The 26,771-nt window shown below is 51.6% G+C and overlaps 12 protein-coding genes across 12 annotated transcripts; 4 read left to right on the top strand and 8 right to left on the bottom strand.

The window, feature by feature from the left end:
- Positions 1-181: 181 nt before the first annotated feature.
- On the bottom strand, positions 182-2,118 carry HMPREF1120_08134 (uncharacterized protein; the record flags this gene model as incomplete). The annotated part of the gene is made up of 2 exons (XM_009162376.1): positions 182-2,046; positions 2,103-2,118. The coding sequence occupies 2 exons, from the start codon at positions 2,116-2,118 to the stop codon at positions 182-184; spliced, it is 1,881 nt and encodes a 626-aa protein (XP_009160624.1).
- Positions 2,119-2,713: 595 nt separating this feature from the next.
- On the bottom strand, positions 2,714-3,334 carry HMPREF1120_08133 (uncharacterized protein; the record flags this gene model as incomplete). The annotated part of the gene is made up of 3 exons (XM_009162375.1): positions 2,714-2,929; positions 2,980-3,209; positions 3,256-3,334. The coding sequence occupies 3 exons, from the start codon at positions 3,332-3,334 to the stop codon at positions 2,714-2,716; spliced, it is 525 nt and encodes a 174-aa protein (XP_009160623.1).
- Positions 3,335-3,944: 610 nt separating this feature from the next.
- On the top strand, positions 3,945-6,449 carry HMPREF1120_08132 (uncharacterized protein; the record flags this gene model as incomplete). The annotated part of the gene is made up of 1 exon (XM_009162374.1): positions 3,945-6,449. The coding sequence occupies one exon, from the start codon at positions 3,945-3,947 to the stop codon at positions 6,447-6,449; it is 2,505 nt and encodes an 834-aa protein (XP_009160622.1).
- Positions 6,450-7,252: 803 nt separating this feature from the next.
- On the top strand, positions 7,253-10,084 carry HMPREF1120_08131 (uncharacterized protein; the record flags this gene model as incomplete). The annotated part of the gene is made up of 4 exons (XM_009162373.1): positions 7,253-8,028; positions 8,085-8,352; positions 8,401-9,624; positions 9,680-10,084. The coding sequence occupies 4 exons, from the start codon at positions 7,253-7,255 to the stop codon at positions 10,082-10,084; spliced, it is 2,673 nt and encodes an 890-aa protein (XP_009160621.1).
- Positions 10,085-11,130: 1,046 nt separating this feature from the next.
- HMPREF1120_08130 (uncharacterized protein) lies at positions 11,131-12,591 on the top strand (the record flags this gene model as incomplete). Its single annotated transcript, XM_009162372.1, has 1 exon — positions 11,131-12,591. The coding sequence occupies one exon, from the start codon at positions 11,131-11,133 to the stop codon at positions 12,589-12,591; it is 1,461 nt and encodes a 486-aa protein (XP_009160620.1).
- A 125-nt stretch (positions 12,592-12,716) lies between these two features.
- HMPREF1120_08129 (uncharacterized protein) lies at positions 12,717-14,790 on the bottom strand. Its single transcript, XM_009162371.1, has 3 exons — positions 14,571-14,790; positions 13,757-14,484; positions 12,717-13,597 (listed from the first exon to the last, which is right to left on the bottom strand). Exons 1-3 carry the CDS (start codon positions 14,614-14,616, stop codon positions 13,208-13,210), a joined length of 1,164 nt encoding a protein of 387 aa, XP_009160619.1. The 5' UTR covers positions 14,617-14,790; the 3' UTR covers positions 12,717-13,207.
- Positions 14,791-15,232: 442 nt separating this feature from the next.
- Positions 15,233-16,618, bottom strand: HMPREF1120_08128 (uncharacterized protein). Its single transcript, XM_009162370.1, has one exon. It carries the CDS (start codon positions 15,877-15,879, stop codon positions 15,385-15,387), a length of 495 nt encoding a protein of 164 aa, XP_009160618.1. The 5' UTR covers positions 15,880-16,618; the 3' UTR covers positions 15,233-15,384.
- Positions 16,619-20,489: 3,871 nt separating this feature from the next.
- On the bottom strand, positions 20,490-21,207 carry HMPREF1120_08127 (uncharacterized protein; the record flags this gene model as incomplete). Its single annotated transcript, XM_009162369.1, has 2 exons — positions 20,490-20,896; positions 20,949-21,207. The coding sequence occupies 2 exons, from the start codon at positions 21,205-21,207 to the stop codon at positions 20,490-20,492; spliced, it is 666 nt and encodes a 221-aa protein (XP_009160617.1).
- Positions 21,208-22,232: 1,025 nt separating this feature from the next.
- HMPREF1120_08126 (peptidyl-prolyl cis-trans isomerase NIMA-interacting 1) lies at positions 22,233-23,219 on the bottom strand (the record flags this gene model as incomplete). The annotated part of the gene is made up of 3 exons (XM_009162368.1): positions 23,093-23,219; positions 22,810-22,961; positions 22,233-22,754 (listed from the first exon to the last, which is right to left on the bottom strand). The coding sequence occupies exons 1-3, from the start codon at positions 23,115-23,117 to the stop codon at positions 22,233-22,235; spliced, it is 699 nt and encodes a 232-aa protein (XP_009160616.1). The 5' UTR covers positions 23,118-23,219.
- Positions 23,220-23,779: 560 nt separating this feature from the next.
- HMPREF1120_08125 (uncharacterized protein) lies at positions 23,780-24,360 on the top strand (the record flags this gene model as incomplete). Its single annotated transcript, XM_009162367.1, has 3 exons — positions 23,780-23,964; positions 24,183-24,272; positions 24,327-24,360. Coding segments are annotated over 3 exons (276 nt in total), but the record flags the coding sequence as incomplete, so codon positions are not given.
- Positions 24,361-24,498: 138 nt separating this feature from the next.
- Positions 24,499-25,489, bottom strand: HMPREF1120_08124 (50S ribosomal protein L14; the record flags this gene model as incomplete). Its single annotated transcript, XM_009162366.1, has 4 exons — positions 24,499-24,835; positions 24,911-25,141; positions 25,246-25,333; positions 25,475-25,489. The coding sequence occupies 4 exons, from the start codon at positions 25,487-25,489 to the stop codon at positions 24,765-24,767; spliced, it is 405 nt and encodes a 134-aa protein (XP_009160614.1). The 3' UTR covers positions 24,499-24,764.
- An 815-nt stretch (positions 25,490-26,304) lies between these two features.
- Positions 26,305-26,598, bottom strand: HMPREF1120_08123 (conidiation-specific protein 10; the record flags this gene model as incomplete). Its single annotated transcript, XM_009162365.1, has 2 exons — positions 26,305-26,406; positions 26,473-26,598. 2 exons carry the CDS (start codon positions 26,596-26,598, stop codon positions 26,305-26,307), a joined length of 228 nt encoding a protein of 75 aa, XP_009160613.1.
- Between the last annotated feature and the right edge of the window lie 173 nt (positions 26,599-26,771).

The following is a 26,771-nucleotide window of genomic DNA, read 5'->3' as shown; positions in this document are numbered from 1 at the left end:
GGCTGGTCGGTTGCATTTCAGCGAACAAAGAATGCGATGCGAACGAGGCGGCTGCACAAAGGACTCGAATCCGCGGCCATCTATAATCATGCAACTTCGGTCTATTCAGCCTCGTGACTATCGTAAAGCACTCTCCGGCATTGTCCACCTGCGAACATCCCCTGATATCATTCAGCTCTCTCTAGGCTATCTTCACCTTCCACTTCTTCACGGTCGCATCCGCGCCCGTGCTGTAGACCGTGTCCCCCAGCCAAACAACGCCGTTGACCCCTTCTTTGTGGGCATTGGTCTCCTTGACTCTCTTTCCAGGCTCTTTCAAGCTCCACGCAAATAGATTCGTGTCTAGACTGCCGGAGACTGCCCCTGTGCCTTCTGCATTCCAGGCAATGCAAGTGATTTTCGCAGTATGTGCGTTCCATCGATCAGTCACAAGTTCAAGGGACGAATTCCCAGTCACAAGCCCAGTAATTCCCGTGCTGATCTTGTAGACGTAGATCTTGCCTGCCGCTGTTCCGGCAGCTATCATATTCCCATCTTGAGAGAATGCGAGCGCAGTCAGAGGAGTTGCAGACACTGACTCGACGACTGCTGTCTGCTTGGGCGCTTTTCCTGGTACCACAGAGAATAATCGAAGGCTCGAGTCTTCAGATCCAATGGCAACAGTAGTACTGGAAGAAGCCAGAGACGTCGGTGTTGATTTCAGTGGAAGCTCCCCATCCTCTTCTCCGTCTCTGTACACGAGGACGCTCTCCACCTGGGCGACGACAACAAGAGAATCCGATGTGCATGTCAGAGCCTTTGGTTGGGACGACAGCTGAGTGGCCTTTCCGGTAAATGTTTTTGCACCCACGTCCACTGTCCGCAAGGAATCGTCCCAACCCACCGAGAAAATTTGAGGATGCTTGCCCGAAGGGGTTGCTGCAAGACCTGAAATGATGTTGGTGTGGCCCTCGCCCTCAATTGTTTCAGCAACGCCACTGGCCACGTCCCATGAGCACAGGCGGCCCTCTGAACTCCCGGTCCAAAGGGTTACATCTTTGCTGTCCCCGGAGGAAGCGAGAGCCGTGATATTCTTTTGGTGTCCGGAGATAATCTTTGTCGGCTTACTAAAGTTCGTGTTCAGGTAGTTGAGACAACCGCTGAGCGAAAGGGAAATGATCAATCCATCCGACCTGCCGGCTGGCCAGACGACACCAACCTGTTGGTCGGAAACGGCAACCCCATCACCGAAGGACCAAGAATGCGAGACCTTCCCAGCCTCCACATCCCAGGTTTTGACAGTACGGTCGGCAGAGCAAGTGACGAATCGTTTCGAGTCGCTCGACCATGAGACGCCGAAGATGCTACCTTTGTGCCCTTCGGCATCATCCACGATTTCTGCCTTGACATCTCCAGTCTTCCCATCATAGAGCACGATCTTCTTGTCGCCACCGACACTAATCAGATGATTTCCATCTGGGGAAAAGGCAACGCCGTATATGAAGTTGTTATGGCTGCCGCGACCGGGAATTCCGTTGAATTTAAATGGTGCCCCATGGTAGAACACCAGATTCTTGTCGTCGCCACCTGTTGCCGCCCTCAAAGGTCGTTGTTGTCGTATGCTGACAGCATTGACTTGTGCAGAATGACCACTTATTTCTCCCACAGTATTGCCAGAGTCGGCTGTAATGCAATGGCCATACCGTTGTTTGCCATCGCCCACTGCTATTATACGCTGACTGTCACCATCCCAAGCGATATCATTGATCCGGCCGGAAATGATGGCGTATTCGCCTTTGGTGACCCCGGGTCCTTCAGGCGAACAGTCCCAGACCCTCACCACACCTGACGCATCGCCCGACGCACAGTAGAAGCCGGACGGGCTGAATCTCGCAACAGTGGTTGCCGCAGTGTGTTGAGTGTACTGAGTGGAAGAGGCAGGATTATCGATGGATCGAAGGAAAATCGACTTGTTCGAGGCGTAGGCGATCCGCTCTCCTTTCGCATCCGCTGATAGAGGGGTAGGTTGGCCTCTGGTGGTGGTAGGGAGAGCGGCGTAAATGCCGTCTGCGTCTGGTTAGCATTGACTATGTTTGTTGCCATGTCTAGAGGATCAGACAAACCCGCGATTATGGACATTGTTCTCAGCTGCAAAGTCACGGCGTGGAGGAAATAATTACAGGTTCACCTGTACAAGGAGGACCAACAAGTACGTTGTACTCTCGGAGTTCCCACGTCACACTGCAGCGTGTTTCACGTTCCCGACAAAGCTGCGGGCCAAATCTCAAGGCACCACCATTCACCATTTATGTTAGCCAATTCTACGCCGTGGATCGGCCACGCATCCTCCGTCGTGTTGTAGACTGCATTTGTACATGTAGGCTCGATGTTCACCGTATCTCACATTGATCAAAAATTGCATACAAAACTTCGTCAAGACCAATCTCGAGGTACGGACAACGGCCTTACAAGACTCCAATGGCATTTGCCCGCTTCCAGTTCCCTTTGAAAATGCACTCCGACTCCTCTCCTGAGCCTTTCAGCCCGACGGTCTAAGCGACATCGGTGAGCACCCTGTTCCCGGTAACACCTGTTTCACCGCTGTTGAAGTCCATGTTTGTGGATAATCCGTCGTACCAGTTAGACAGTGTCTTCCACGACCCACTGGCTGATGCGCATTCCGTACTGTATGTAAATTTTATGTCTTCGAATGTCTTCGAAAAGAGGTACTTCGTTACGATGAAAAGCCCCTGCCAGTACTCGTTCTCTTTCCTTCCATTTCGCTCTTGATATATTCGGGATGTCGGTGCACGGCAGGCATCAGCCCTAACGCAATCGCTCTTCGAATAGCCTTTGCAATCTTTCGCTGGTTAACTGGGCGTAAGCCGGTCGAACTGGAATGTCGAATGCGGCCCATTTCGGTCATGTATTCTGACATGACGGAGAAGTTCTGCGCATGGCTTAGCAGGCGTGCCGCACATAGACATTGGATATACCAACCTTATATAGACTCAAAGGATTAATGGATAATGCGTCAAAGGCGTCGGTCGTAGGCCGGTGTCTCTTTCTCCATTTTCTGGCTTCGGCAGCACTAAGATCGTGTGGAGCGTAGACATCGCCAACTTTCCAATTGCGAGTCAAGTTTCTCGATATCGCATAGTTTTCTTGTTCCAGTAACTCTTCCCGTTTCAGGCTCATCAAAGTTGTAGCAGCTGACCGTTTAAATGTCTCTGCGCTGTGTTAGAGATGGAAGAAGTCCAACGATGTGATACATACGTGTGCCAGCGGATGGTTGCAGCGAGGTGGTCGCATGCTTCAACTGAAGCCCCAGACGGGGGCCTAGCCGTGTTGACATTGTCGCCAGTCTATTCAATGGCCCTCGAGAATGTGACGGGTGCACGCTGCGACTTTCAGTTGATCGAGGATTGATTTCCAGGTCCGAGACACTTGCAAGTCGGCAAACTTTCCAAGAGACTCGGACTTGGTGTTCCAACCATTTCTGGACCAAGACAATGCCGCCTTTACAGGTGCAACCCCTTCATCGGCAGCCTTGCCTGCCATCACTCCAACACCACTCAACCCAGCGGTATCTGGTGGTTCAGTATGTAGTTCTAGGTACATAGTGGTACGTGAGGACTATTGAGAGCAATTTCGTCGATTTACCGAGTTCTGCGCATGCGAGAGACTAAAACTGGCCGCGAAGAGAAACTGACCCTTTTGAGCACGTGAGGGGCTCGGCTGTAGCAGCGACTGCTGTGTAACTTGACTCCATCCTCTCCGCAATCAATGCCATCACGAATTGAAAGCGCAACCCCGACCACCACTTGTTGCTGTTGCTCCTGCAATCAGGCCACGCCCTCCACCGATCTACTGGCCGTACATATCTTCCTTTTCAACTCAGTAATGGTCCATCAAGCTGATTGAAGTGCAGACTTTGATCAGCCGACCTGCTGGCACTCGTCGCCATGAAATCCTCAAACCTCACCCGAGGCGTCTTCCGCGCCATTCTCCGCAACAAACCTTACCTGCCAGTGTCACGGAATTGTGAAAGACGCTTTGGGAGGCGGGTTCCGCATCGATTTGATGCAACCACATATAATCTACATCAACGACGTGGTCTCTTCGGCTTGAACTTCGGGAACGCAGAAAACAGCTTCCATGGCGCCAGAGGCACACCGGCGAATGTTGAACGTGCTTTGAGCAAACTAGTTGACGTCGTCAGAGCGAGGAGGACCGACTCTCGGCTGCCTCCTGAAGAACAGATTGTCGACGCTTTCAGGTTTCTCTTCGCCTCGCAGGTCGAGTCACCCCGCCCCTTGACGAGAAACGAGGTCTTCCTTGCTACCGAGGCCTTCAAACATCTTCAAGAGCGGGGGCATATCTTATCCGGAAATCCAAAGACGAGCTTGTCAGAGGAAGATCTTGAAAATGTTCTACTGGCGTTGGCATCATCAAGTGGCAGAGAGAGGTTTCGAACGGACGCTCGAACGCTTGCAACGTATATCTTTGATGCCCTCAAGGAGAACTTTGGTGCTGCTGCAGACCTACGTCCCCCCTCCGAGCATGGACAATATCCTGCCCAGGAATCGCTGTTGGCCACCTACATCACTGTGCTATCCAGCACTGGATCATCCCACGACGCTCTGGAACTTCTGCGACAATACCCTGAAAGCTCGGAACGGTATAGCCTTCCACTTTGGGTTGCTGTGTTGAAAGGGCTAGCAAAGGAGGGTAAGATCCAAGAGTTCTGGGATGCAGTAAGGGAAGCCCAGAACACTGTCGGTCCTTTTGATGCTGTGTCTCAGGAAATATTGACGACCTTCTTTGCCGAGCACAATGAAGTCCATCAGCTAAAGAAGCTATTTGACCTGCCGTTGGAGGACGGTCAAGTTCCTACAACAGCTTCTCTGGTCAAAGCTGTCGATTGCGCTATAGTAAATGGCGAGCTTGAGTGGGCCTCACGGTTGGTTCCAACTTTACAAGGACGGACCGACTTGGGCGACATGGCAGGAACATTATTGTTGTGGCACGCTGTCCATCACTCCAATGTCGAGCATATCCGCCGCAGAATCGAGCAGTTGGCGGAGTCTGGCGTCACAGACGCTGTCAGCATGAAAGCGATCAACCGACTGATTGACTATGCTTATTCGCAAAACGAGCCGGATGATGCTTCCCATTTCATACAACTAGCAGAAAGTCTGGGATTGAGACCTGATGCAAAAACTCGGTCTCTACAGTTGGCTTATCAACTCAAAAGGGGAGATCGTGCAGCAGCAGCCCAGACATTTGAGCTGCTGTCCCGGGAAGATCTCCCGGCTGATCGATGTGACGTCCCCGTCCTTAACCACTATATATCGGCGCTCTCTTTCTCTAATGACCATGAGTATACCAGACTCATGCAAGTGGTTGATCATGTATTGGAGAGCGGAGCCGATCTTGAGGCCGAGGCAATTGCTGGCTTGTGCCACGTCTTTCTTCAGAAAGACGAACTTGAAGAGGCAACTGGGCTGTTGAGACATCGCTTGGATTTCTATCCGATGGATGAGCGAGCACGCATTGCTGCAGTGTTCCGCCAGTTCATCGTTGATCCGGCCGTCAAGGCTCAGCGGGCCTTCAATGCCTATGAGCTTTTCCGTCATGCTTTCCCAGAAAGCACTGTCCAGGAGAGGTTGCCTTTGATGCAATCATTCTTTGATAGGGGTCGTCCCGATCTCGCATGCCTGGTCTTTGGCCATATGCGGCAACAAGAAGACCCCCAAGCTCGTCCAACTGCAGATGCGTACGCAAAGTGCTTCGAAGGCGTCGCCAAGTGTAAAGACATTGACGGTTTGCAAATGGTCTACAACATGTTGAAGCTTGACCTGCAGGTTGAGCAGACCACGCGGATCCATAACGCCCTTATGGCTGCTTATACCGAGTGTCTTCAACCTTTTGTGGCCATTATCGATCATTTCTGGAAGATCATGGACTCTCGCGAAGGTCCCACTCTGAGCTCCTTCATGCTCGCGCTTCGAGCCTGTGAGAAGTGGATCCCTCAAGGTGGGCACCAAGCTAGACATATCATGGCGCTTATGCAAAGCTTCAACCTCAACATCACCAAGGAGATTTATGACTGTTACATTGGCGCGTTGGCCGGTCAGTCCGAATTTGAAAACGTGGTCGAGTTGATCGACAATATGGAAAATGACATCGGCGAACCTCCTGACGCCTTCACCATCGGAACCTTCTACAATGCCATTCCATGGCAGTACCGAAAAGATGAGGTTGAGGACTGGGCCAGAAAGGCTTATCCCGACTTGTGGGAAGAGTTGGAGTCGTATGGAGACGAAATCGACGAGGAATGGGAGATCAGATATTTCAAGATCGACCGAAGTATAGACATGGACGACGAGCTTTTGTTTGGGCCAGGCGAGTATCACCCCGCACTCGCTGAGGAAACGAAGACCATGTTGGAAACGCCAGCTACGTGAGATGGAAGAATAGTCAGGCCGAGTACAGCTCCAGGGGGATGAATATGAGCCAGCGAGATGCCGTTACGATATGTTTGCCAATCATTTTCTGCGCCCAAAAGCTCTCAACTTGAGGGCGGTCCACCTATGATGATTAGACCGGAACGACAACATTGCCAGTCGAGTAGGCATGTGCGTGGGCAGCCATGTTTCGCCTTCGCATTTTTCGCTTGATGCCACAGCTGGCGAGATGCTTGTATATCCAGCGTCGGGCAGACGATGGCAGTTTCCGTCGACATTCAAAACTAGACTACGTGCGTACAGCTTCGTTCGGGTTTAGCGTCGGCGCCTCGCTTTTGACTCTTATAGGACCCCGGCCGCCTTGCCTCCTCTTGTCGTGCCAGTGAGGCTGAACAAATCCCTGGGCTTCGACTTCGCCTCGCAGCGCCGACCTGTCAATTCTCGTATGGCTCTGCCGTCAGCCTCAGCGGAAAGATTTCCTTGGGTGACTAGCACCCTGCTTAGAGTGGTGTTTTGTCAACTCAATCGTCCAATGCGGTGGTGCTTACGACTACCGCACCATCATGGTTCTCAGCCTGAGGCTGTGTTCTTCGACCATTGAAGGCTTCTATCTTGTATCCCAGCCTGCAAGATATAGAACGGCATTACTTTCACAACGTTCTCTACCCTCACATTGCCATCAGTGACAGAGGCCTTGTTGTACGGGTATCTTCCACTAACATTTAGTATCTGCCATCAAGCCTACCCTTCCAAAGAGCTCCAGAGCCTAACGCTTGCACTGGGCTCGACTCAGCCTCGTTTTCATGGCAGAACTCTGTGGATTTGTGGGTAACCCTGACGCCTATGGGTTGGGAATCCGGACAGGAATATATACCCAAGTCATCTCGACGCTCATCACCAACCACTTTCTGCCCCAGGAGCTAAACAGCACATGGACCGCCAACCTCATCTTCGTTTCAGCCTTGATTCTGGCTCTGGTCAAATCTATTAGCCAGTCGAATGGGTTCTTCGCCGCGGAAGGGTTTGTACTCCTGCAACTTATTCTGCTGTTCTTTCTCGCCGTCATCAGTGCCTCTGGAGGGGTCTTTGTGCTGGTAGACCTTTTCTGCTCCTTCCTCGATGGAAGTCTGGATGCAGAAACTTACAAAATGCTGAAGCAAATTTCAGACCCGAACGAAAAGATCCTTTTGCCGACACAGAAGCTGTCGAAGTTGGGCCGGGCGTATTCTGATGGATCTCCATTGAGGTACACAGCACGTCTCATGCTGGCACTGGCCACGTCGAGTCTGAATCTGTGGTATTGGATATCAGGTGCTCAAATTCTGCAACATGACACCGCCGGTTGCTCCACCAAAGTTTTCCTGTTTGTCCGAGTCGGCGTGACAGGGCCTGTGCGAACTTTCTTCATTGTAATGGGCACATTCTATGCCGCCTGGCACTTTGTCATTCTGCTCTTTGGCACGTTTCCCTTTCCCCAGCTTGGGTCGAAAGATTCTGTCAAGGAAATGTTTCTCGCCGCGTTTGATCCGAGGAGCCCTGCGGAACGTGCTCGATCAAAGGGAATCAAAGGTCTTCTAGAGTAGGAAACGACACCTTTTATATCTACTTGACCTGCCACGGCTAATATTTCTTCAGCGAAGAGCTCCACTCGCAGAAGCAGCACAAACAGACCCCAAGCAGCAAAAGAATCCTTCTATGCTTGCACATCGTCATGTTCACCTGGAGCAGCGCCGTCATTGTCTATTCCATACTGGCCGTTGAGCTCACATTGGCATGGAACCACGTGAGAGGTGTGTACGATGTGAGCTCGACGGGACAGTTGATTCCGCTGTTTATCGGATTGGTTGGACTTGTCCGAGCCGTTTTATCTGCTCTGGTCGAACATTCCGGTCGTATCAAAAAGGCACGTTCTTACGTTGTGATCTTTCTTGCCCAGACTAACCAACTGTAGAAATCTGCAGATCGTCCGCCGATTATTTTGCAGCAAGACACCGGTGCCTATCGTTACTGGGTTCCGCCTTCGGACAAAAGGCCTCAAGTTATAAGCTTCAAAGCAAGGAGACCCGAGAGACGGTGGAGTTGTGATGGTGCGATACCTAATCCCAACGACACAGAGGCGCCCACGGTCGAGTGGGTGAAGACGCATGAAGCACCTGATCCAGTCTCACCAGTCCATCCGGATTGGGAAGAGAAGCGATTGAGGAAAGAGGCAGGTGTGCGTCCACCGCCAAAGGTACTGTGGCCAACAGCTCGATTCATTTACGAAGATGGCAGTGGCCATCGCCACGCTTTTCATGATACTTTAATTGCTCGTAGAATAAGCTGGCATGCTGGATTTACATATCGGCCACCCACCGAGCCACATCGCGAGAGGGAAATTTTTCAGACGCCACTGCGTCGACGCAGGCAGGCTTTTCAACAAGAAGAAAAACGAAAGAATTGGTGGAGGCGGAAATTGGCCGACTTGGAACGCCAGAGGGAGACTAAGAAACACGCCGACATTGCGGACCTCTCGAGTGAGCGATGGCAACGATTCAGAAGCCAACAAGACGACGGCTCGGGGTCAGACCTATCCCGTCGATCATCGAGCTCAGCGCCTACTGATGTCTCAGGACCGCCGTGGCTGCCTGCTGATGTGGACAACGAGACTTTGCTATGGATGCGATCCTACAATGAAGCCTTTCCACCAGCAAGACGCTCCGTCCTTTGGTTCCGTTCCACGAATAGTCTCAGGGACATCAACAGTGTGTATAGCGGGATAGATGGGCGCGACATGCCTTTTTTGCGATCACTACGGGGTGAGCCATACCGAAGCAGTGATACTATGGTCTATGCGCAGAGAAGCTCATCAGGACCGCGCGGAGGATCGAGATGGGGCCACTTCGACCGCCCAAGCTCAAGGCTGGACAGTCCGTACTCCAGCGCGTCCTCTGTAGTATTTGTTCCAACCACCCGCCGGGGAAGGAGGAATCGCTCGACAATTCCGGGTGGAGGTTCGCGTTCTCGCTCTGGCTCTGGCTCTGGCTCTCGGTCTCACTCCGCGGCCTCGTCACGCTCGCGCTCGCGCTCACACTCATCCTCAGGTTCTACAATCTCGATCAAAGGGAAGCGCCACTGGCCCATTGGCTACATCATCCTCGGTCTCTTCATGATTGCTGTTATGTTCGTGTTCAACGTCTTGTGCCTCTGCAGCCCGTGTTCGAGCTTGTACAGGTCTCTCACTCCGGAAGCGCTGCCAAGCTTACTTCTACGAACGGCGCGTCAAGGCCAACGCAGACCCGGGCCCTGTTCGAGCCCACGCAGCCCTCTACTACTGCCCCAGATGCGATCATGACCTGCGGTCCTACGAGCATACGAGAGAATGGGTCACTGTGCGGCCACCGAAGTCGAAGGTGAGCCGTTGGGATAGGCGTGAGTTTTTTCGCAAAGCGAACGAGGACTTTGGTCCGGCGTATACGAAACGAACACTTTTCTTTCTCGCTGGGTTACTCCTCAATCGTTTGGCACAATATCGGTGGACCAAAGAACTCGGCCATCTGATACGAAGTCGCATGGAGCCAATATTGGAGGCTCAACGAGCATTCGAGGAGGAGGAGGAATCCAAGCGCGCAGAGAGCGCATTCAGTCCCGTGTGACTGATTGGAGTTAACAGTTACGGACTCGTACGACTGGCGTAAGAGTGAGGGCGTCTATACAGTTTACGGCGCTCAGGTACAATTTTCGACCAGATTGGGAAGGGGCTGTACCGTTGCCTGACAATGGACGGCCGATCGACAAGGCTGAAAGGCAAAGACAGATAAAGTCGAACGAGTGGCCAGTTCGACGGCTATTGTGAAGAGCTGTATGTTGGAGATTGTCTACATGTGGCACCAAGCCAAGCGTTTTTGAGTAAGACGATATTTCAGCGGATAACTGAATGAAATTAGTAGTGGCCATGAGCAACAAGATGATGGATGGGTAGATTGTCTCTTGGGCGACCATTAGAGGTGTCCCCGAACGGTAAAATATCCAGTTTCCTGATTTTCGAGAAGAATGCAATTAAGTGCCGTTTGTTTGTACGAGGCTCCATCATACTCATAACTACTAGTATCGCGTTGCTCGCATCGACTCCTCCTTTCCGCCGTGCCAGGCTGATCTGATCGGGTAGGGTAGGGATCACTTCCAGTGCTGACTTACCGTCTCACCACCTCAACCTCCGCTGCCTTCCCCGCCCAGGGCCAAATATTTCGTCTGACAGCTGCATTTAACCGCCACAAAGTTCAAAAAGCTGCTGGATCTGACGCATCAATTGGCAGTCAGACATGACCAAAATCCTTCCCAGTGTGGGGGGGTTCTAAATAGCTCCACCACCTCCCAACATCGTCATCATCACTACTCGTCGAACATCCTCGCAACACTGCCTCCAGTCCCAACAAGCAAACATATACAGCAAACGAGGGAAACGACTGAACTCACAGGTATTCTCATCCGTGTCCCAGCACCTGGGATCAGGGTGAACATTCCTACGCCTACAAACCACCAGAAACAGACTGCCAACTTGAACCGAACTTGGGTGTTTCATTCAATTATAATCATGCTCAATCTGGACCCTACTGGCATCACTTTGTGAAACCAACAACACCGACCCGAACTGACCTGGATTCAAAATTCAATAATCAACACCTACTGTAAATTCAAAACCATGTTTTCAGCAATCAGCAACATCCCCCTCGCCCTACCACACCTGGGCTTCCCCTTCAAAAAATCATCATCTCCATCCTCATCATCGTCCTCAACAACCCCACAAAATCAAGCAATCAAGATTCCCCGCGTCCAAGTCCACGACGTCGAAATCACAAGCGACAAACGCGGCCGACGCCTCAAACACCTCCTCAAACTCAACCACGCCACATTTTCCATCTTATACAACCGCCTCCGCTTCCACAACCACACACCCCACATTTTAGGATCTGCCTATCTCCTAGGAGGAACGGCCGACCATTTAACGGCCATCTATGAGGACGCCGCAACCAACGAAGGCCACGAACACTGGACCGAATCGCCCTCCGAGATCGCCGAACACGACTACCGCGACTTTCTTGGAAGACGGGAATTTCAACGCGCATTCGTGGATTTCTTCGAAGACGAACTAGTTCAGCATGGCTACGATTGGAAAGACGTGGTGGCAAAATTTCTGTTTGAACGCGGAGACCCGCAAAAGACGAAAAACGTCGAGCCGATTTTCAATTGTTTGACGGCGGGTTTGGGGCATCCGTTGATTCATTTGGGGTATGCTTATGAATTGAATAGTCGCGAAGTCGCGATGGAGGCTTTGGGGTTGGCGGCGACTTGTTATGATGGGAAATTGGCGGAAATGTTCGAAAGTAAATCGCCAAAGACTGACGTCGCCGTTGATGGTGGAAAGACCACCGATGATTTATTTGAGTTGTTCAGTCGCGTCCACAACGACACCCGTCTCGACTCTGCATTCGACCATTTCGGCGGCGACAATTTATCTCATTTACTTGCCGACCCTAAACTCACGTCGATCCTGCTCGAGCACTGGCACTCGTGGAAGATTGACAATGCGACACGGGCATTCGAACAGTCCCAGGCCCTCGCGACGGCATTACTAATTTCTACAAGTTCACACCCTAGTATCGGTGGGCACGGCTACGATTTTTTCATTGTGCATTTGTTGACGACGTCGCATGCGGTGAGGATTTTGATTTCATTTCTGGATGCTAGGTATCATGTGCCCTTGGTGAGAGAGTGGTTGTTGATCACTTTGGCGATTTATATCGCGCAGTTGAGGCCGGAGATTAACAGGAAATTTGTGACCGAATATGAGTTGCAGGGAAGGGATTGGGATAATTTTGTTGTTCCGGCGGCTGTGCAGGGGAAACATAAATTTGATGCGCATTTTGTCAAGGCTTGTCGAGCCATGAAAGAGGCTGAGAAGATTTGGGGTGCTGGTGGTGATGAAAATGAGTATGGGAAGGACTACTGGCTTAAAGCTGCTGTTCGCTTTGCTACCGAGTTTGATGGATGGGGTGGATTTGGGCCGGCTGATGAAGTTGAGGTGAGGGAGTTGCGGGAGCAGAAGCAAGAGCAGCAGCAGCAGGAGGACGAGCGAAAGAGGCAGTCCCAGGCTACGGGTTAAGTCTGAATGATGGATTGGATTGACTGGTTACCTAGTTGTACGGTCCCAAGGTTGGGCAAGCGACTGATGAGTGGTCTAGGTAATAAGGAAAGGAAGGAGAAGCGAGAAGCGAGGAGTGTACAATATGTAAGGATATTTGACCGGACCGGACCGGACCAACTAAGGTACTGTACCTTTTCTCGACTCTCCTCTTGATCTGGATTCCAGTGGGGGGTGTAATAAGGAATGATGTTGAAGTTGACGACGGAAGGATCGAGCTGATGTTGGTATTGACGTTGAAAAACTCAGGTTAGCTATGGTACTGGTCCTGATCCTGGTTGTAAGAGTGGAATCTGATATTTTATGCCGATACGGATATCAACTCTCACGGTCACCGGTTTGGGAGAAGAAAAGAAAAAAGTCCAAGTTTGCCCTCGCCAATAGTATGGTATGAATAGGCGCATGTCCATAAGTTAGTATCCAGCCCAGGATCCTCAGCTCCTCAGAATGGGTTGAGCACCCTAAATGTACAGATCACCCGACTGTGGTCAAGGTAGCTAAGCACAGCCGGCACCCAGCAGCCACCATCACAATCACTACCACAGCAGCAGCAGCAACAGTGGTTACTAGTTACTGTTTACTGCGCCACAAGCATATTCCTCACTCGGACCCAATAGTCCGGATGCACGACTCGCTCAATCTCCTCTTTACTCAACCACATAAAGTCCTCAATGTCCTTTTCTTGGTCCGCGTTGGCGGTCAAATCAGGCTGACCCGCCATAATCCGGGCCTTCATGAAAAACGTCTTCTCGCCTTCAACCAGCCCCTCATACTTTTCCGGTTGTAGCGCGACGTCCAGTTTCAAAACTGTATCACCAGAAGCCTTGGATTTCTGCGTGGTCATCGGCGGCAACGCGCCAGGTCTGGGCGAGGAGAATTTCGCAATGTAGTGGCCGACAGGATGATTTCCGACGAAAAAGGTGTTCATGTTTTCGCCCAGCGAGCTGAACAGAATCCGTTGTGCGGCCTGTAATAAAAGTAATCAATCGTTAGCATCGTTAACATGACATTTTGGTTCCGGGGAATCTCCTTTTTCACCGCCACCAGAACCACAACCGAAAGGTCCGGTGCCCTTCTTCGGGTCTGGCAACAGGACAGAACAGAACCCCTGTGGTAGCTAACTCACCTCTTTCAGCCCTTCATGCCCAACCAGGCCTCCACTAGGAAACTTCCACAACTCGCTCTCCTCCTGCTTCTGGCCCGGCACTTTCTTATTTTTGACCAACAAATACAACGTGCGGCTAAGACTGCGCTCCAGACTGCGTTGATCATTCTTCTCATCCGCCTCAGTCCTGCGCTTCAGACCAGCGAACTTTGGATCGCCTTTGCCAGTAAATTCGTCGGCGCGACCTTCCTCGGCAATCAACTGCTCAACAATCTTGGACGGATTCGCCGTGTCATCGCCGACCAAGACCTCATCGTTCCACGCCTCCTCACTGTAAGCGTTATATTTGCCAATGTCGCGTGTGGCGGCGCCTCCTCGTTCTCGCCGCTTGGTCCGCCACTGCTCAAATGCCGGCGTGCCGCGCTTGTAGTAAAAGTACTGCGTGAAAGGCAGGACGAGTCGCTCGTTCAACCGTCGCTGGTATAGGTAATATGCGGTCTCGAAGGGGTGAGGGTCGGGCGTGATCAGCGGCGGGCGCGACAGCACCACGCCCGCTTTGATGGTGTAGATGGGTTGCGGCAACGGGGACGCTTCAGGCCCGTCTGGCGACACTTGCGTAATGGGCGGTGCTTCGACGGTGGCCTTTGCCGTCGCTAGCGATGCGTAGTTGCGCGATGATGGTGAATAGAATTGTGACCGTGTTCGACATGACCGGCAGACGTGCTGACTGTTGTTTGGGTTCGAAAGTCCTAGAATCCAGAGTCAGTTTGGCATTCACTTGAGAGCCAGAAGTCCTATAGAACTGGACAAGATACTGGCAGTCTGGCAAACATACCTAGAGCGTCGATGATGCGTTGCGCGCCTCTTGACCGAGGAGCCATTGTCGGTACTAAACGAAACGAACTGCTCCTCGAAACGGGAGAATCTGAAAACCCCAGACCCGACTTCGACCTCGACTTGGACTCTCACCACTGGTCAATCAGTCGATGCAGTTGCTCGTCCTCGTGCTCGCAAGCACTGATATTGGATGCAGTGCTGCTCGAGGTCCAAAAATGTTCGGATCCAGCAGCGAGACCAACCATATACGGCAAGTCTGCCGAGGCCAATGGACAACCACATAATTTACTTTTTACCTTGTTCCGTTCGATTTTGCATTTTCTCCCCAAGCTTTCCATCCGCATCTCCATTGCAACACACGAGTCAAACATCCAAATGTGTACGAACAGCTTGAACCGCTTGGTTTGACTCGTGAGATTTCCCGCCTGCGGTCAAATGGGCTTTCAAAAAGCCCCCTATTACAATGCAACCCACGCACACACAGTACATACATGCTGTACAGCTGTACCAAAGGCACTAATTCCTTATCATCAATAGCTTTCAACCCAGAGCTCTTTGATCATCATACGGTGCCGAGATTGAGGTTTTTTTCGATCGAGGGAGTCTTTTTTCGCTAGCAGGGCTGCTTTTTTCTACCATCTCAGCACTGTTAGATAGTCGCTCCCTACATCATCGCTCTTGCTCAAGTTGTTTTGTCTCCAACTAGTAGACTTAGGTATATCATACAAAAGATTGCAGGAAAACAAGTTTATGCTATACGCCCAAGAAATGGGTGATTTCGTCTATTCCGAATATGATGTCCTGTTACAAATTCAAACCTGTCGTGATATCTCTCTCAGCACAACAAACAGCAAAGCGGCCCATCTCATGCCAGATCCGGCTCTGATTCCTTGATGTTTGCTCTCAATATATTGAGAGAATGGTGCTCCCCTTGGGCATGGCCATGGCCAACAGAACACCCATCCACAACATCTTAACAAGACAGAAATCAAGGGACGCACCAGGCTCTTGTCGTCCACTGCACTGCAACGCCAGTGCCGTCGGTTCTCCAATTGGCCTGGGAACTCCACAAGGTATAGTACCAGTACAGAATTCAGAGTCCTTCTTCTCTCAGCTCTGCTCCTTTCCAAGACGCATGAGTCCATACCTAGGAAGTTCAAAAATTCCCGACACAGATCCAGCCGGTATTGCATCAAGGTGAGCAGAGCACTTACCGTACTAGTATGACCAAACCGTGGCAAAAATGACACCCAGAGAGTGACCCTTGTTGTCCTCCAGTATGATGCGACGGTCGACACCCGTTCCATTCGCAACTCCCGTCCTCATAGGCACAGAAAGAGAGGTTCTTTACTTTTTCTCGCCTGAGGCTCCGAGCACTGCAGTCAGGAGGACCCCATGAGACACAGTACTCCAGAAGACCCAATTCATCTGGGCGCCAATGTCTGCCAAGAGAACAGTTCATCCAGCACATGTACACAACGTTCTAGACCTCGTCCCTCTCGCATAGGGCTGGCCCCCTTGTATTCTGGGTCCTCGGCCACCTCAGGTATTGTTCTATCGGTATGCATTGCAAATACTACGGCAGGCATGCCATAGCGCCGCTCGTAAGGCCTGACATTACCATGCCATTGTACATCAGACCTCATGCTCCTTCGCTTGCGGGATACCTGTTCGAGGCCAGCACTCATTCAGGCTGGCCGCCGAGCAGATCCAAGCATATCGAATCAAGAAGCCTGCTTGCAGCTCACATTCGTCCGCTGCAAAACAGAACGCCATACTGTAAATAAGTGCAGGGCGTGTCAACAGACCTCCCTGGATATTGGCCATATGGTCTGCCTTGGGTGGCAACAAAAACCAGACCAATAGAGCTACAGCACAGTAGCTTGGCCGGAATCCAACGACGCAATCCTCAGGCGACAAACAATTGTAGTCCGCGTCTTCCCGAGACACCACTGCGCAACAGGGCAGTCCAAGGAGTTCGAGACAGACTCCTCTCGTCTCGTCTTGCCTATTTTGACCATACTGCCACTGCCAATTCATCATGAGATACAGTACGTTGTACATAATCACACTCCACAAGTAAGGTAGTAAGTAGTACCTTACATATGGGCCAAGCGATGCCATGGCACTGCCCAATCGAATCTGGGGAAATCCGAGCGCCGTTGCGTGGCCCGGTATGAGGAGCACGATCGACAACCTGCCATGGCGCTGGTTGGTCACCTGGACAAGCATAAGGACCTGGCCTGACGAGGCCTTTGCGGGCTGAGCATTGGCACTGGCAGCTGACGCATTGTTGCCGGAAGTCTGTTTTCCTGCACGTTCTTTTTCGGGTTGCCGGCTTGGGCAGTTTCGTGCCCGACAACCATAGAGACGAAAGAGCACTATTGAGTGGGCTGGACTAGGCTGAAACCTCTGGTATCGCACTTCGCACTCGCATACCTGGTACCTAGGTATGGCTATCTACCTAGGTATGGCTATCTACCTAGGTAGGTATCTACCCAAGGTATCAGGTAGGCACATTGTCTACCAGATGTTATCGAAGGCAAAAAGCATGCAAGCCAGTGCTGCCAGTGGTGAGTATTCAAAAAAAGAAGCCAGGGAGGGTGTCATACCGCACACCAGCACTTACAACATTACGATACCTTGACGGTTGCAACCGACTTGTCTCCCCTACCAACTCAGTTCTGGTATCATCCTCGTCGTCAACCCTCCCTTCGCAGCAGGCAATGCATCCCCAGCATCGACGGCTACCGTCGGGCCGCACGCGTCCAAGAGAAGTCCTTCTGACTGTCCCGGGGTTGGAGTGTACTGGCCTTTAGTGCACACGAGGATTCGCATCTATTATTGGGTAGCACTTTTGGGGAAGAGAGCGCTCCTCAGTTTTGCCATACTTGTCCATGGATTGACGAGCCTCCATCCCGGGGAAACACCTCGTTGCAAATGCATGCCAGTTGTCGTTTCGACAAATACTTGCTGACACCTTCGTCAGACAAACTTTCAGGCATGTGCGTTGTACGCACACACTTCTCTAGCTCAGAGTGGCTGACCAAGCTACATCTGTCTCTCCGCGCGTTGTCATGAATGTAGCGACGATTAAGCAGCGTCGCGAAAGCTGCGTGGCTTCCAAATCAGGAGAGCATTGTAGTTGTTCCGAATGCTGAACAGTGGCGCTGTACCCTGTTGGACGGCATGAACATCCGTGGAAAGTTAAGCAAATGTATGCACCAAAGTCAGCAACGGCACTTCCTAATGGTATCCAGTCGCTTCAAACGTCAGGTGTGTGCTAGGTATCTATCGGCCACCTTCAGATACCCGTATTGCTGCGGGGGCTTGAAACGCTGTCCTTAGGTATGCAGAGAGGGGTTAGCGAGCAGCCCCTGCCGGTGACATCGTCTCCATGGTCCTAACCAACAGCCAGCGAATGAGCGGGCGGGCGGGCCAATTAAGCCCTGGATGAAATAGATGGTTGCCATCAATCAGCTCACTACTGTCACTGCAGTGCAGAACAGACTTGTAGCCTGAGGTGTGGAGATGCACACTGCCAATTCGAGGTTATACGCCTTTACCATGGATAACCGGCCACGGAGATCTTGAGAGGCTTCTCGCGGTGCGGCCCTTGCCGAGCAGGACTAGAACCGGCATGAAAAGAGACGAGTAAGTGCTCAGGCTTCCATGTGGCGTGTACTGGCCACTTTTGATTTGGTGTTGCCAAATATCTATGAGAAATAGTTTAGGTGACCGGTGATCAGGTTCAGGTTACACAACCCCCTCACAGGACGGAAGAAGCCCAGATGACACGACCGCTGAAACCCGGCAGCAGTATCGTAGGTAAATGCCGAAGAGTCCAGAATCTCATCGCCTGGCGAAAAGAGAGTCAGTCAAGTATTGTGCGAAAATTCCAGAGGAGCAAACTCCAGGCCGAGGATGGTATTTGTCAAGAAAGGATTGTGGATGCTGACATGGCAATCCCGTTGTAGCCAGTAGATCTCGCAATCATTGGCGGTTTGGCTTGATTGTGATTTCGGCCTGCGTCAGTAACCTAAGCGTGGTGCAATGCTTTAGCGGAGCAAACTATGTCTTCTGGTATTCAAGTTGAAGGATATTGGACAAGGCCTCAGAGATGGCGCCAACTCCAGAGCAACTGGCGCAGGGCCGAACAGTCGAGGTCGACTCTTGAAGCTAACCTGTATCTGTTGAAGTCAATATGTTGCCACAGACAATATGGGAGACAAAGGCGTAAGAAGAACGCCTCGACAAAGGACCATCTCTCGACACCAGTTCAATGTAACCCTACCTCCATAGAGTCTCTCCCTCCATGTCCCGAGACAGCAGCTAGCAAGCGCCGGTCTTCTTTTCTGGACAGAACTTTGCCAATATCCAGAAGGACATTCCGTACGGGACAGTAGGTCCCCGGTCATTGTAGCGGCGCAAGTCTACCGCAAGTCATAACCCTTGGTTGTGCCATAAATGAAAGTGCTACGCATTCTGCTTGAGATGCAAGCAACGCTGGGATTGCCTCAAGCAACTGTTCGCCGCGATTATTAATGTCGCAGCTCGCCGACGGAGATGTTTGCCTCAGGTATACCCAGAAACGAAAGCAGAAACACATTCAATGCCCCAGATGAAGCATATTGCGGGTGCACGTTTCTGTGGAAGTCTTACTGGGTTCGGCTTTTGAAATTCTCTCCCGGTCAAGGCAGCTCGGCACACATAGTTCCGAATTCATGTCGGACAACGACAAGGCACAACCGCCTGGCGGCCCTGCGTGGTGGTAATACTGCATGATTCTCCGAGCACACAATCGTGGCAACAGGCTAGCCAAACCTGCGGTGGCCGGGTTTGCATCGACAGTGATGAGCCCGTCATAATCCTGTTCAAGATACCGAAGTAAAGTCTTCGGCGACCCTCGCAGTTCGGCTTTGACACGGGGCTCACACAATCGCGATCCGGTCCGGATGTTGCAACCCATCCAGTCCTTTCGCTGAAGTCGGATGCAATCTCCCGGTGCTTCTTTTGCAGGGCAGCGACTGAGAAACGTTGCCGCCGGGTGAAGTGACGTGCTCAACGACGTCGAACTGCCAGCAAAAGAAGGGTGGTGCCAGCTGGTGAGGACGCTCAGGCTGTGTTTGAACTTCAACTTCAAGTTGGCCACGCCTCGTCCGGATAAACTCAACCGCTACCCGCCGCTAGCAGCTTTAACAGGAGTCTAACCATATGTGGGTCCCCACGGCCGTTCTGTCAATACCCCGCTCTAAATCGACAATCATCAGCAGATCGTGTTTTGTAAATTACGTGCCTGGTACGGGGCTCTTCCGCCAACCTCCGAAAACCTGAATCGCAACTTCAAATCACGGCGCAGTGACCATTCTCAATGCTCAGAAATCCGGGGAACAATCGAGCATGATGTTGTTACACAATGTAGAAAGATATTTTGATGCACGGCACGCCGAGTTCAGCCGGGCAGCGCTAACACATGCAATGCAGCCCAAGCAACCTTGCTTCTATGCAGCAGACTGACGACTAGCGGTTGCAACGTCTGCATGTGGCAATGCGATTTCGCTAATTGTCCACCCAAAAAGAATTCCACCAAGAAAGGCTGCATTCGCGCATGAACCCCATGCAACTACTGGAACATTTCCCATGTCCTCCTGTCGATCCATGCGACAGGAAAAAAGATTAACGGCCCCGAACCCTTGGTCATCCTACATCAAGCCCTGGCTGACTGTGGCCCTGTTCATTCCCGCATCATCCGAACTCCTCATGTCATGTCTCCCAGTAATCGGTACATGAAGGATCGAAAATCGTCGTAATGTCGTAACACAAAGTTTGAATCGTAAAAAGAGCATCGTAAGACATGCCTCCGCACAGCATCAGTAGGTACATCAGCATCAGCCCACACCCCAGGCTGGGCGCCGAGCTAAAGAGCCTCCAATGAGCTCGCTGTTGGAAACTCTAGCCCCAGCCCTTGAGAGTTCACCGGTTTCCTTCCGGTGGGCACCGCCATACCCAGCAGACCATCGCTTGCATCTGACGTCTCGCTGGTTGGGGTTGACGATAGAGACCAATACTCGGAAACCGTCGATTCGAAGTCTGGAAGCTCCGTTTGCGCCGCTTCTTGCAGCCAAAACGCTTCTGCTTCTTTCAGTTGAGAAAACCACTCGGCCACCGTCATCTCCTTGCCGCGGAAGGTGATGACTAGGTCGCCGTATTGTTGCAGGCCCACACGAGAGGCCTTGTGTTTCCAGTCTGGATGGGCGTCCTCGAGAAGGTAGCGGCGCTCGGCTGCTACATGATTCACATAGTTGAAAAACGCGCCTTCAGAGACTTTGGCCAATTTAGCAACTTGCAGGAACACCTGTTCATCGGGCATACTCACAGCTCGTGGATCCTGATCCTGATTGGCCCGGCAGTGGAATCAGGCGATCGAAGCGCTCGTCCACCAGTTCCTGCAGCCGCATGTAAGAAGCGTAGACAATGGAGGTCGACTCCTGCAACGTCCACAGCGCGTCTTGCACGGCTTCCGGAAGCTGCATCAACATGGAAGATGGCAATGCCGCGACATGAGAAACATCATTGGGATCATGAGAATGCGGCGGCGCGAGGAAAAGAGCATCTGGGGAGCTGTTGTTCTTCATGGTGTAGGTATTGGTGTTTACGGCGATGGTGGTGAAAAGTCAATTGATTGCTGGAGCAAATACAAGATAATACACGGCGTAGTTCCTGCCTATACAGAAGAAGTGAACAGAGACAAAGGGCAGGAGGGGATGTGAGGCTGGATGGCAGAGCATGGACCATAGCTGGCGGCATCGTGTCTTATATGCAGCGCCTGGGCATTTGAAGAAGAGAAGAATACAGAAGTATTTAGACCGGGCATGGGCGTGGCCTGATTGGTCCGGGCCGTGGCTAGCGCATTGAATCTCGATGCTGCACTTTTGGTTGAGGATTTAGCCCGTTCCAAAGATCCGTATTGGCCGGTATTGGCTGGAAACCATGACACTACCAGTACCGCAGCCAGTGCACAGCTAGATGACGGGGGCTTTTGTGACGTATGAAGTACCATTATCAGGATCTGGTGTGCCTTGCTGGGGAGTGACAACATGAACCATGCCTCTTCTCCTGACAGCCCCCGATCTTCAGTTTGCTTTCGATCAAGGTGATGGGAAACAAGAAGCGAATGGAGGCCGGCGAAACCGTGGTCGAACACGCCCGCTTCAAGGATTAGTAGTACAGGTCCGCTTTTGCACGCAGATCATCAGCGTGAGCATTCCGGTTCCTATTGCACCACTGAAACCGTCTCGATGCATGCACGTTGAGACGAAGTAGTGACGCCAATCTATACACTTTTTCGCAGATCGAAAGCACTCGCTCCACTGCCAGCCTGATATCCAGCGTGTGTGTAGGGTTGCACTTCTCCGTCTCCGTTGCCTCCCTGACAAGGTCACCGTATGTGTACATTTTTTGTCTACGTCGGTCGGCCTGTTGGTCGGAGGTTGGATCCGTACCTCTACTAGACCGCACCTCTTTGCGAGCGTAAGAAAAGGGGCCAGAGGCGGCGGGTCCAACCTCCCGTAAGCATGGATTCTACTGAATGCTGCCACGTCTATCAGTGACATGGATCGGGAGAAATGGCAAAAACAAAAATGTAAGGGGAGCTCCAATCTTACCGTTGGATCAGATGCACGCCAGAGGCAGTCTCAACTATGCCGCTCATCTCGCCGGGTTGCAGAGCGAATGCAGCGTCTTCAAACTCCTTCTGCATCTGGCCTTTGCCGAAGAATCCCAGATCACCTCGCTTGCGTGCACTGCTGCAGTCGGACTCGGTCACGGCGAGATCACCCAAGTCTTTCTCCCCCGACCGAATCTGTTGTTCATATCCCTTCAGCAGTTCAATAGCCTCCTCCTTGGTGCGTGTGATGTTGGGTTCTCTCCAGCTCGACGGTCGGCGACTGTCTTTGTGCTTGACGAGCAGATGGGCGGCGCGGATTTTACCCTCGGCCCCTGTGCCGTCAATGCGCGTGTTTGCTGAGCTATGATGTTGAGCCATGTAGAGCTTGAGTTTCTCCGTGTCGGCACCTTCCGGTGGTTCCCATCGTGACTCGTGAGTCTTGGAATTGAAATAGTAGGGGAGGTTCTTGGAGTTCGAATGTCGAACTTCCCAGTCTGGGGGGAGGCCGGTCTCAGACTACGAGTGTGGTGGTCAGCCTGGCGACAAGTGCCTTCTGAGGGTAGCTACGTACCATGGTGCGTTGATGCAATTCCACAGATCTAGCTGGGTCCGTTAAGGGCTGGTTGACGGTCAAACAGATTCTGAATTCAAGTTTGTAGGCACCCGCTTCAGGATGTTGAATGTATCTCGGTCGCGCAGGCAAGGTGGGGCTGTGCACCGGCACTGGGGATTGTCAGCGGATCAGCCAGAGCGAAGAGCGACCTTTTGGAGTGACACGGTGCGGGCTGTTGTTGACTCCAGTGTGGCTTGGGCCGAGTGTCTTGTCTACATCGTGGCTTCAAACATTCACTCACATATACTAATTTGGTCATGATGCATGTGACCAGTTCTATAACTTCAGTCTATAACTAACAGATGATGACTGGCTTATGGACAACTCGAGGTCGTCTTTTATACTCGGTTTGACGGTCCATCCTCGTGCCGTACGTTGTAGTGCAGTGCCAGTGGCAGACTCGGAGTCGGAGACTGTGGCTGCTCTGACCAATAGAGTTTGTCTGCGCCGCGGACCTTTCACTAGCAACATGAGTGCGATGTCCGTCACTACTACAATGTTGTACTCCAACAACCTACGTCCAGACAGTATTCATTATTCAGTCGTCAACATCCACACCTAATTTTCAGTGAAACTCATAATACCTGGTAGGCTGATGTTGTTATAGCGTTTCTTTTCGCTATCACCATTCTTGTCTTTTTATCTGATCTTTCCACCACACGCAACGCCCTCCATCAGGAATCTCTAGCTCATCACCACTCGAAGAATATTCCTCCTGCATCGACGTTCCGAGTCCGCCATTCCTTACGCCACCGACCCAAATCATTTCCTAGACCTTACCATCTTCGACCATGTCAGCACCTGGCTCCCCTGCCCCTAGTGAGGGCGAGACCAAACGTGGCGAAGTGTCATACCGATTTTGTCAAGAATGGTAGGAAACCTCCAAAATGAGCGCAGAAGTTCAAAGTGTACCAGTATCTAACTATGTGTGCTTAATACAGTTCGAACCTCCTCTACCCGAAAGAAGACCGCGCGACCTCAACACTTCTCTACATCTGCAAGGCCTGCCACGCGACCACCACCCACGACTCTGCATGCACATACCGGCATCAGCTGGGTTCCACCGTTCAGGAGACGGCTGGAGTCACCACTGATGTCGCAAATGATCCAACTGTGGGTTCTGCTCTCCCCGAGCTGCCCTGCCTGTGTACTCTATGCGGGGATCCCTTGAAGTGCGGCAAATGCGGCCTTCAGGCAACAGAAGATTCTGATCAGTCCGAATATTCCGAGGGCTGATGGAGTCTTTGTGCTGTCACCGGATCCAAGATCTATTTCATCCAGCGTTTATTTGATGAGCTCTGGCTGACACAGCGCTTCTTTGTCTTTTGCAGCTTCCTCATGCAACTCAACGGTGTCCGAAGTGTGGGGAAACGGATGCGGTTTATTTCCAGTCCCAACAGCGGGCTGCGGACACGGGGATGGTGAGTTGACTTGATCTCCAGCGGCTGAGGGCACAAGGACTGATCCTTTTCTAGAAACTCTACTACGTTTGCACAGCCTGTAATAATGTTTACACTACCGTTTAGAGCGCGGCGCAGGCATCTGGGATTTCGGAGGAACAATTGCGTCTTTTAAAATTCCGGCGTTCGTGGACCATTACATGGCTTCTTCACATGTGTTATGAGGAATGGAGAACAGAAGTTGAATCGGATGATCAGGCGTCAAACATTTCAGTTTCTCAACGGAGGGACTTGACGATTCCACAATTAGCTTTGTATTCTCGTCACCTTTGTACAACTTAAATTTTTATGACAATGGGTATCTGGCCAACCGCTAGATAGCTGGGACCAGGAGTTTCAATAGCCAAGCGCGCAGTCAATGCCTGCAATAGCAAAGAATCTTGAGAAGCAGAGAACTGTCCAAGAGCGCAGATGTTTCAACATGTATTTCCTACCCTCGACTTCATTATCAAATCATACATGCATCGGCGCCAGTGAGAGGATCTTGGACCACTTTTTATCCCGCAACTCGGATCCCACAACACCTGGTTATGAAATGTCAGCCCGTCTGGAACTTGAACCACACTCGGTCGGCCTTGTAATGTTTGTTTCTTGCTTACTGGATAATCTGGTGCCGATGGGATCGCCGTTCTTGTTGATCAGCACACAGGCATTGTCGTCGAATCTGATCAGACTGCCGTCTTTCCGCTGGATCTCCTTCTTGGCCCGCACAACCACTGCATGTCGTATGTCCCCTCGGCGCACTTTATTCGCAATTCCCAAGCTCGAGCCGCCTGGGTTTTCGGGGCCGAAGGATCTCTGTTTCTGCACAACGACGATTATTCTGTCACCTGGATTTGGCGTGAGAGTCAGTTCAAATTTCGGGCCGCCAGCGACGTATTTGTCTTTTGAGGGGGTTGGAGAAGGAGTGAGGGTATTTCTTAGGTAGCCATACCTATTGTTGCGTGTTGTACCTTTTTCCGCATGACCGCCACGCACTCGACGATGGCCGCGCCGGAGTTGTCGATGCAGTTAAGCATCGTCTGGAAGCACCGGAATGTTAGTATGGACTCGTTACTATTCAGACCGTGGTGGACTGGAAATTGGTAGTGGAGAGTGAAAGTGATCGGTAGGGGGGAAAATAGTCCTTGGGTACAATGGAACACGTAAGGGTTCTGACTGACCTTGAGTTGTATCATCGTGGCAGCATAATGCGGTTCACTACCACGGCGAGGGAATGTGAGCGTCTTCGGACGATCGATCGATCAATCTACAATTGCAAAATGCGAGTGAGGCTCCGGCGCAGGTGGTTTGGCGCTGAATGTGGCAGGTTGAGCGGATGGAAGAGCTGTCTTAGTCAGCGGGTGTTGCAGCTAGTACTGTCGGCCAATAGGAGATGCTGAGGTGAGGCTTAACCCGCATCGACAGCATCATGATTACTTCTTGCGACTCTCTTCATGCTTTCAACGAATATTCTGTTGATCGAGCTGATAGCTTCACCTTGTTGTTCTGCCTGCCGGATAGTAATGGTGTCAGGTTTGTGGTTTGTCCGTCGCTGCAGGTTCAGAGAAGCCAGAACCCATCTCCCGGTTTGTGTTCGTCACGCGAGTTGGTTGGCTCCGGTTCAGCAGAGCCTCAACCCCTACGTTGTACACCTCCAATGGAATGAACTTCGCAAGTACAGGAAACCATACCCAGCAATCTCTTCAAGAAGTGAGAATGATAAACTATACCTCGTCGTTTAGAGGAAGAGACTATTTTAATATGGACTAGAGTCACACACAGGTTTTATTGTTGTCTATAAATGTTCCAACGCACCTGTAAGGAGGAGAAGCAAGCCGGGTATCAAGTCATGTTATTCCTATCGCGGAATGACTATGTATGTTGTACATGCAGAATGCTGTTTCAACTTCCAGCAACTGCAAACAGCTTTGCAAGGGTTTATCTTCATGCGGCTGCGCACTTTATCCCATCATATTGCAATGTGTGGTTTTGAAGTCGGCCAGGTCTCTGTTTACGAGCTCTGTCCACCCTTTCTGCCGGCCTCTCTGGCCTTCTCGCTGCCAGGTTCGAACGAGCCGCTGGATGCTTGGCCTCCTTTGGAAGCAATCTCACGCTGTAACAGAAGTTAGCACAAATTCTTGTCGAGAACTGGGCGCAGAGTGCCAACGTCCAAACATACCTGCTTGTCAGGGTCCATCGAGGCAAAGCCGCCAGAGTGACTCGACTGTCCGCCCTTGCTGGCAATTTCCTGCACCTCTTCCTTGGGACGGTTGGCGAAGTTTCCTGGGTTGTCGTTGCCGGCCATTTTGCTTGGGTTGTGATGTGAGATGGAAGTGTGGTTTGCAGTATATGTGACTTTCACAGCGCGATGGTGGATTTCGATTTCGATTTCAATAGTTTATTTGTCTCTGTTGAGTTTGAAAGCATGATATATCGAATACCTCACCTGTATTTATGCTTTAGAGGTCCCGGGGGGGG

The sequence above is a fragment of the Exophiala dermatitidis genome (genome assembly GCF_000230625.1).
Source record: "Exophiala dermatitidis NIH/UT8656 unplaced genomic scaffold supercont1.7, whole genome shotgun sequence".
In the NCBI taxonomy this organism is placed as follows: domain Eukaryota; kingdom Fungi; phylum Ascomycota; class Eurotiomycetes; order Chaetothyriales; family Herpotrichiellaceae; genus Exophiala; species Exophiala dermatitidis.
Note: the sequence above shows the minus strand (reverse complement) of the source record. Positions and strands in the feature narration are given on the sequence as shown.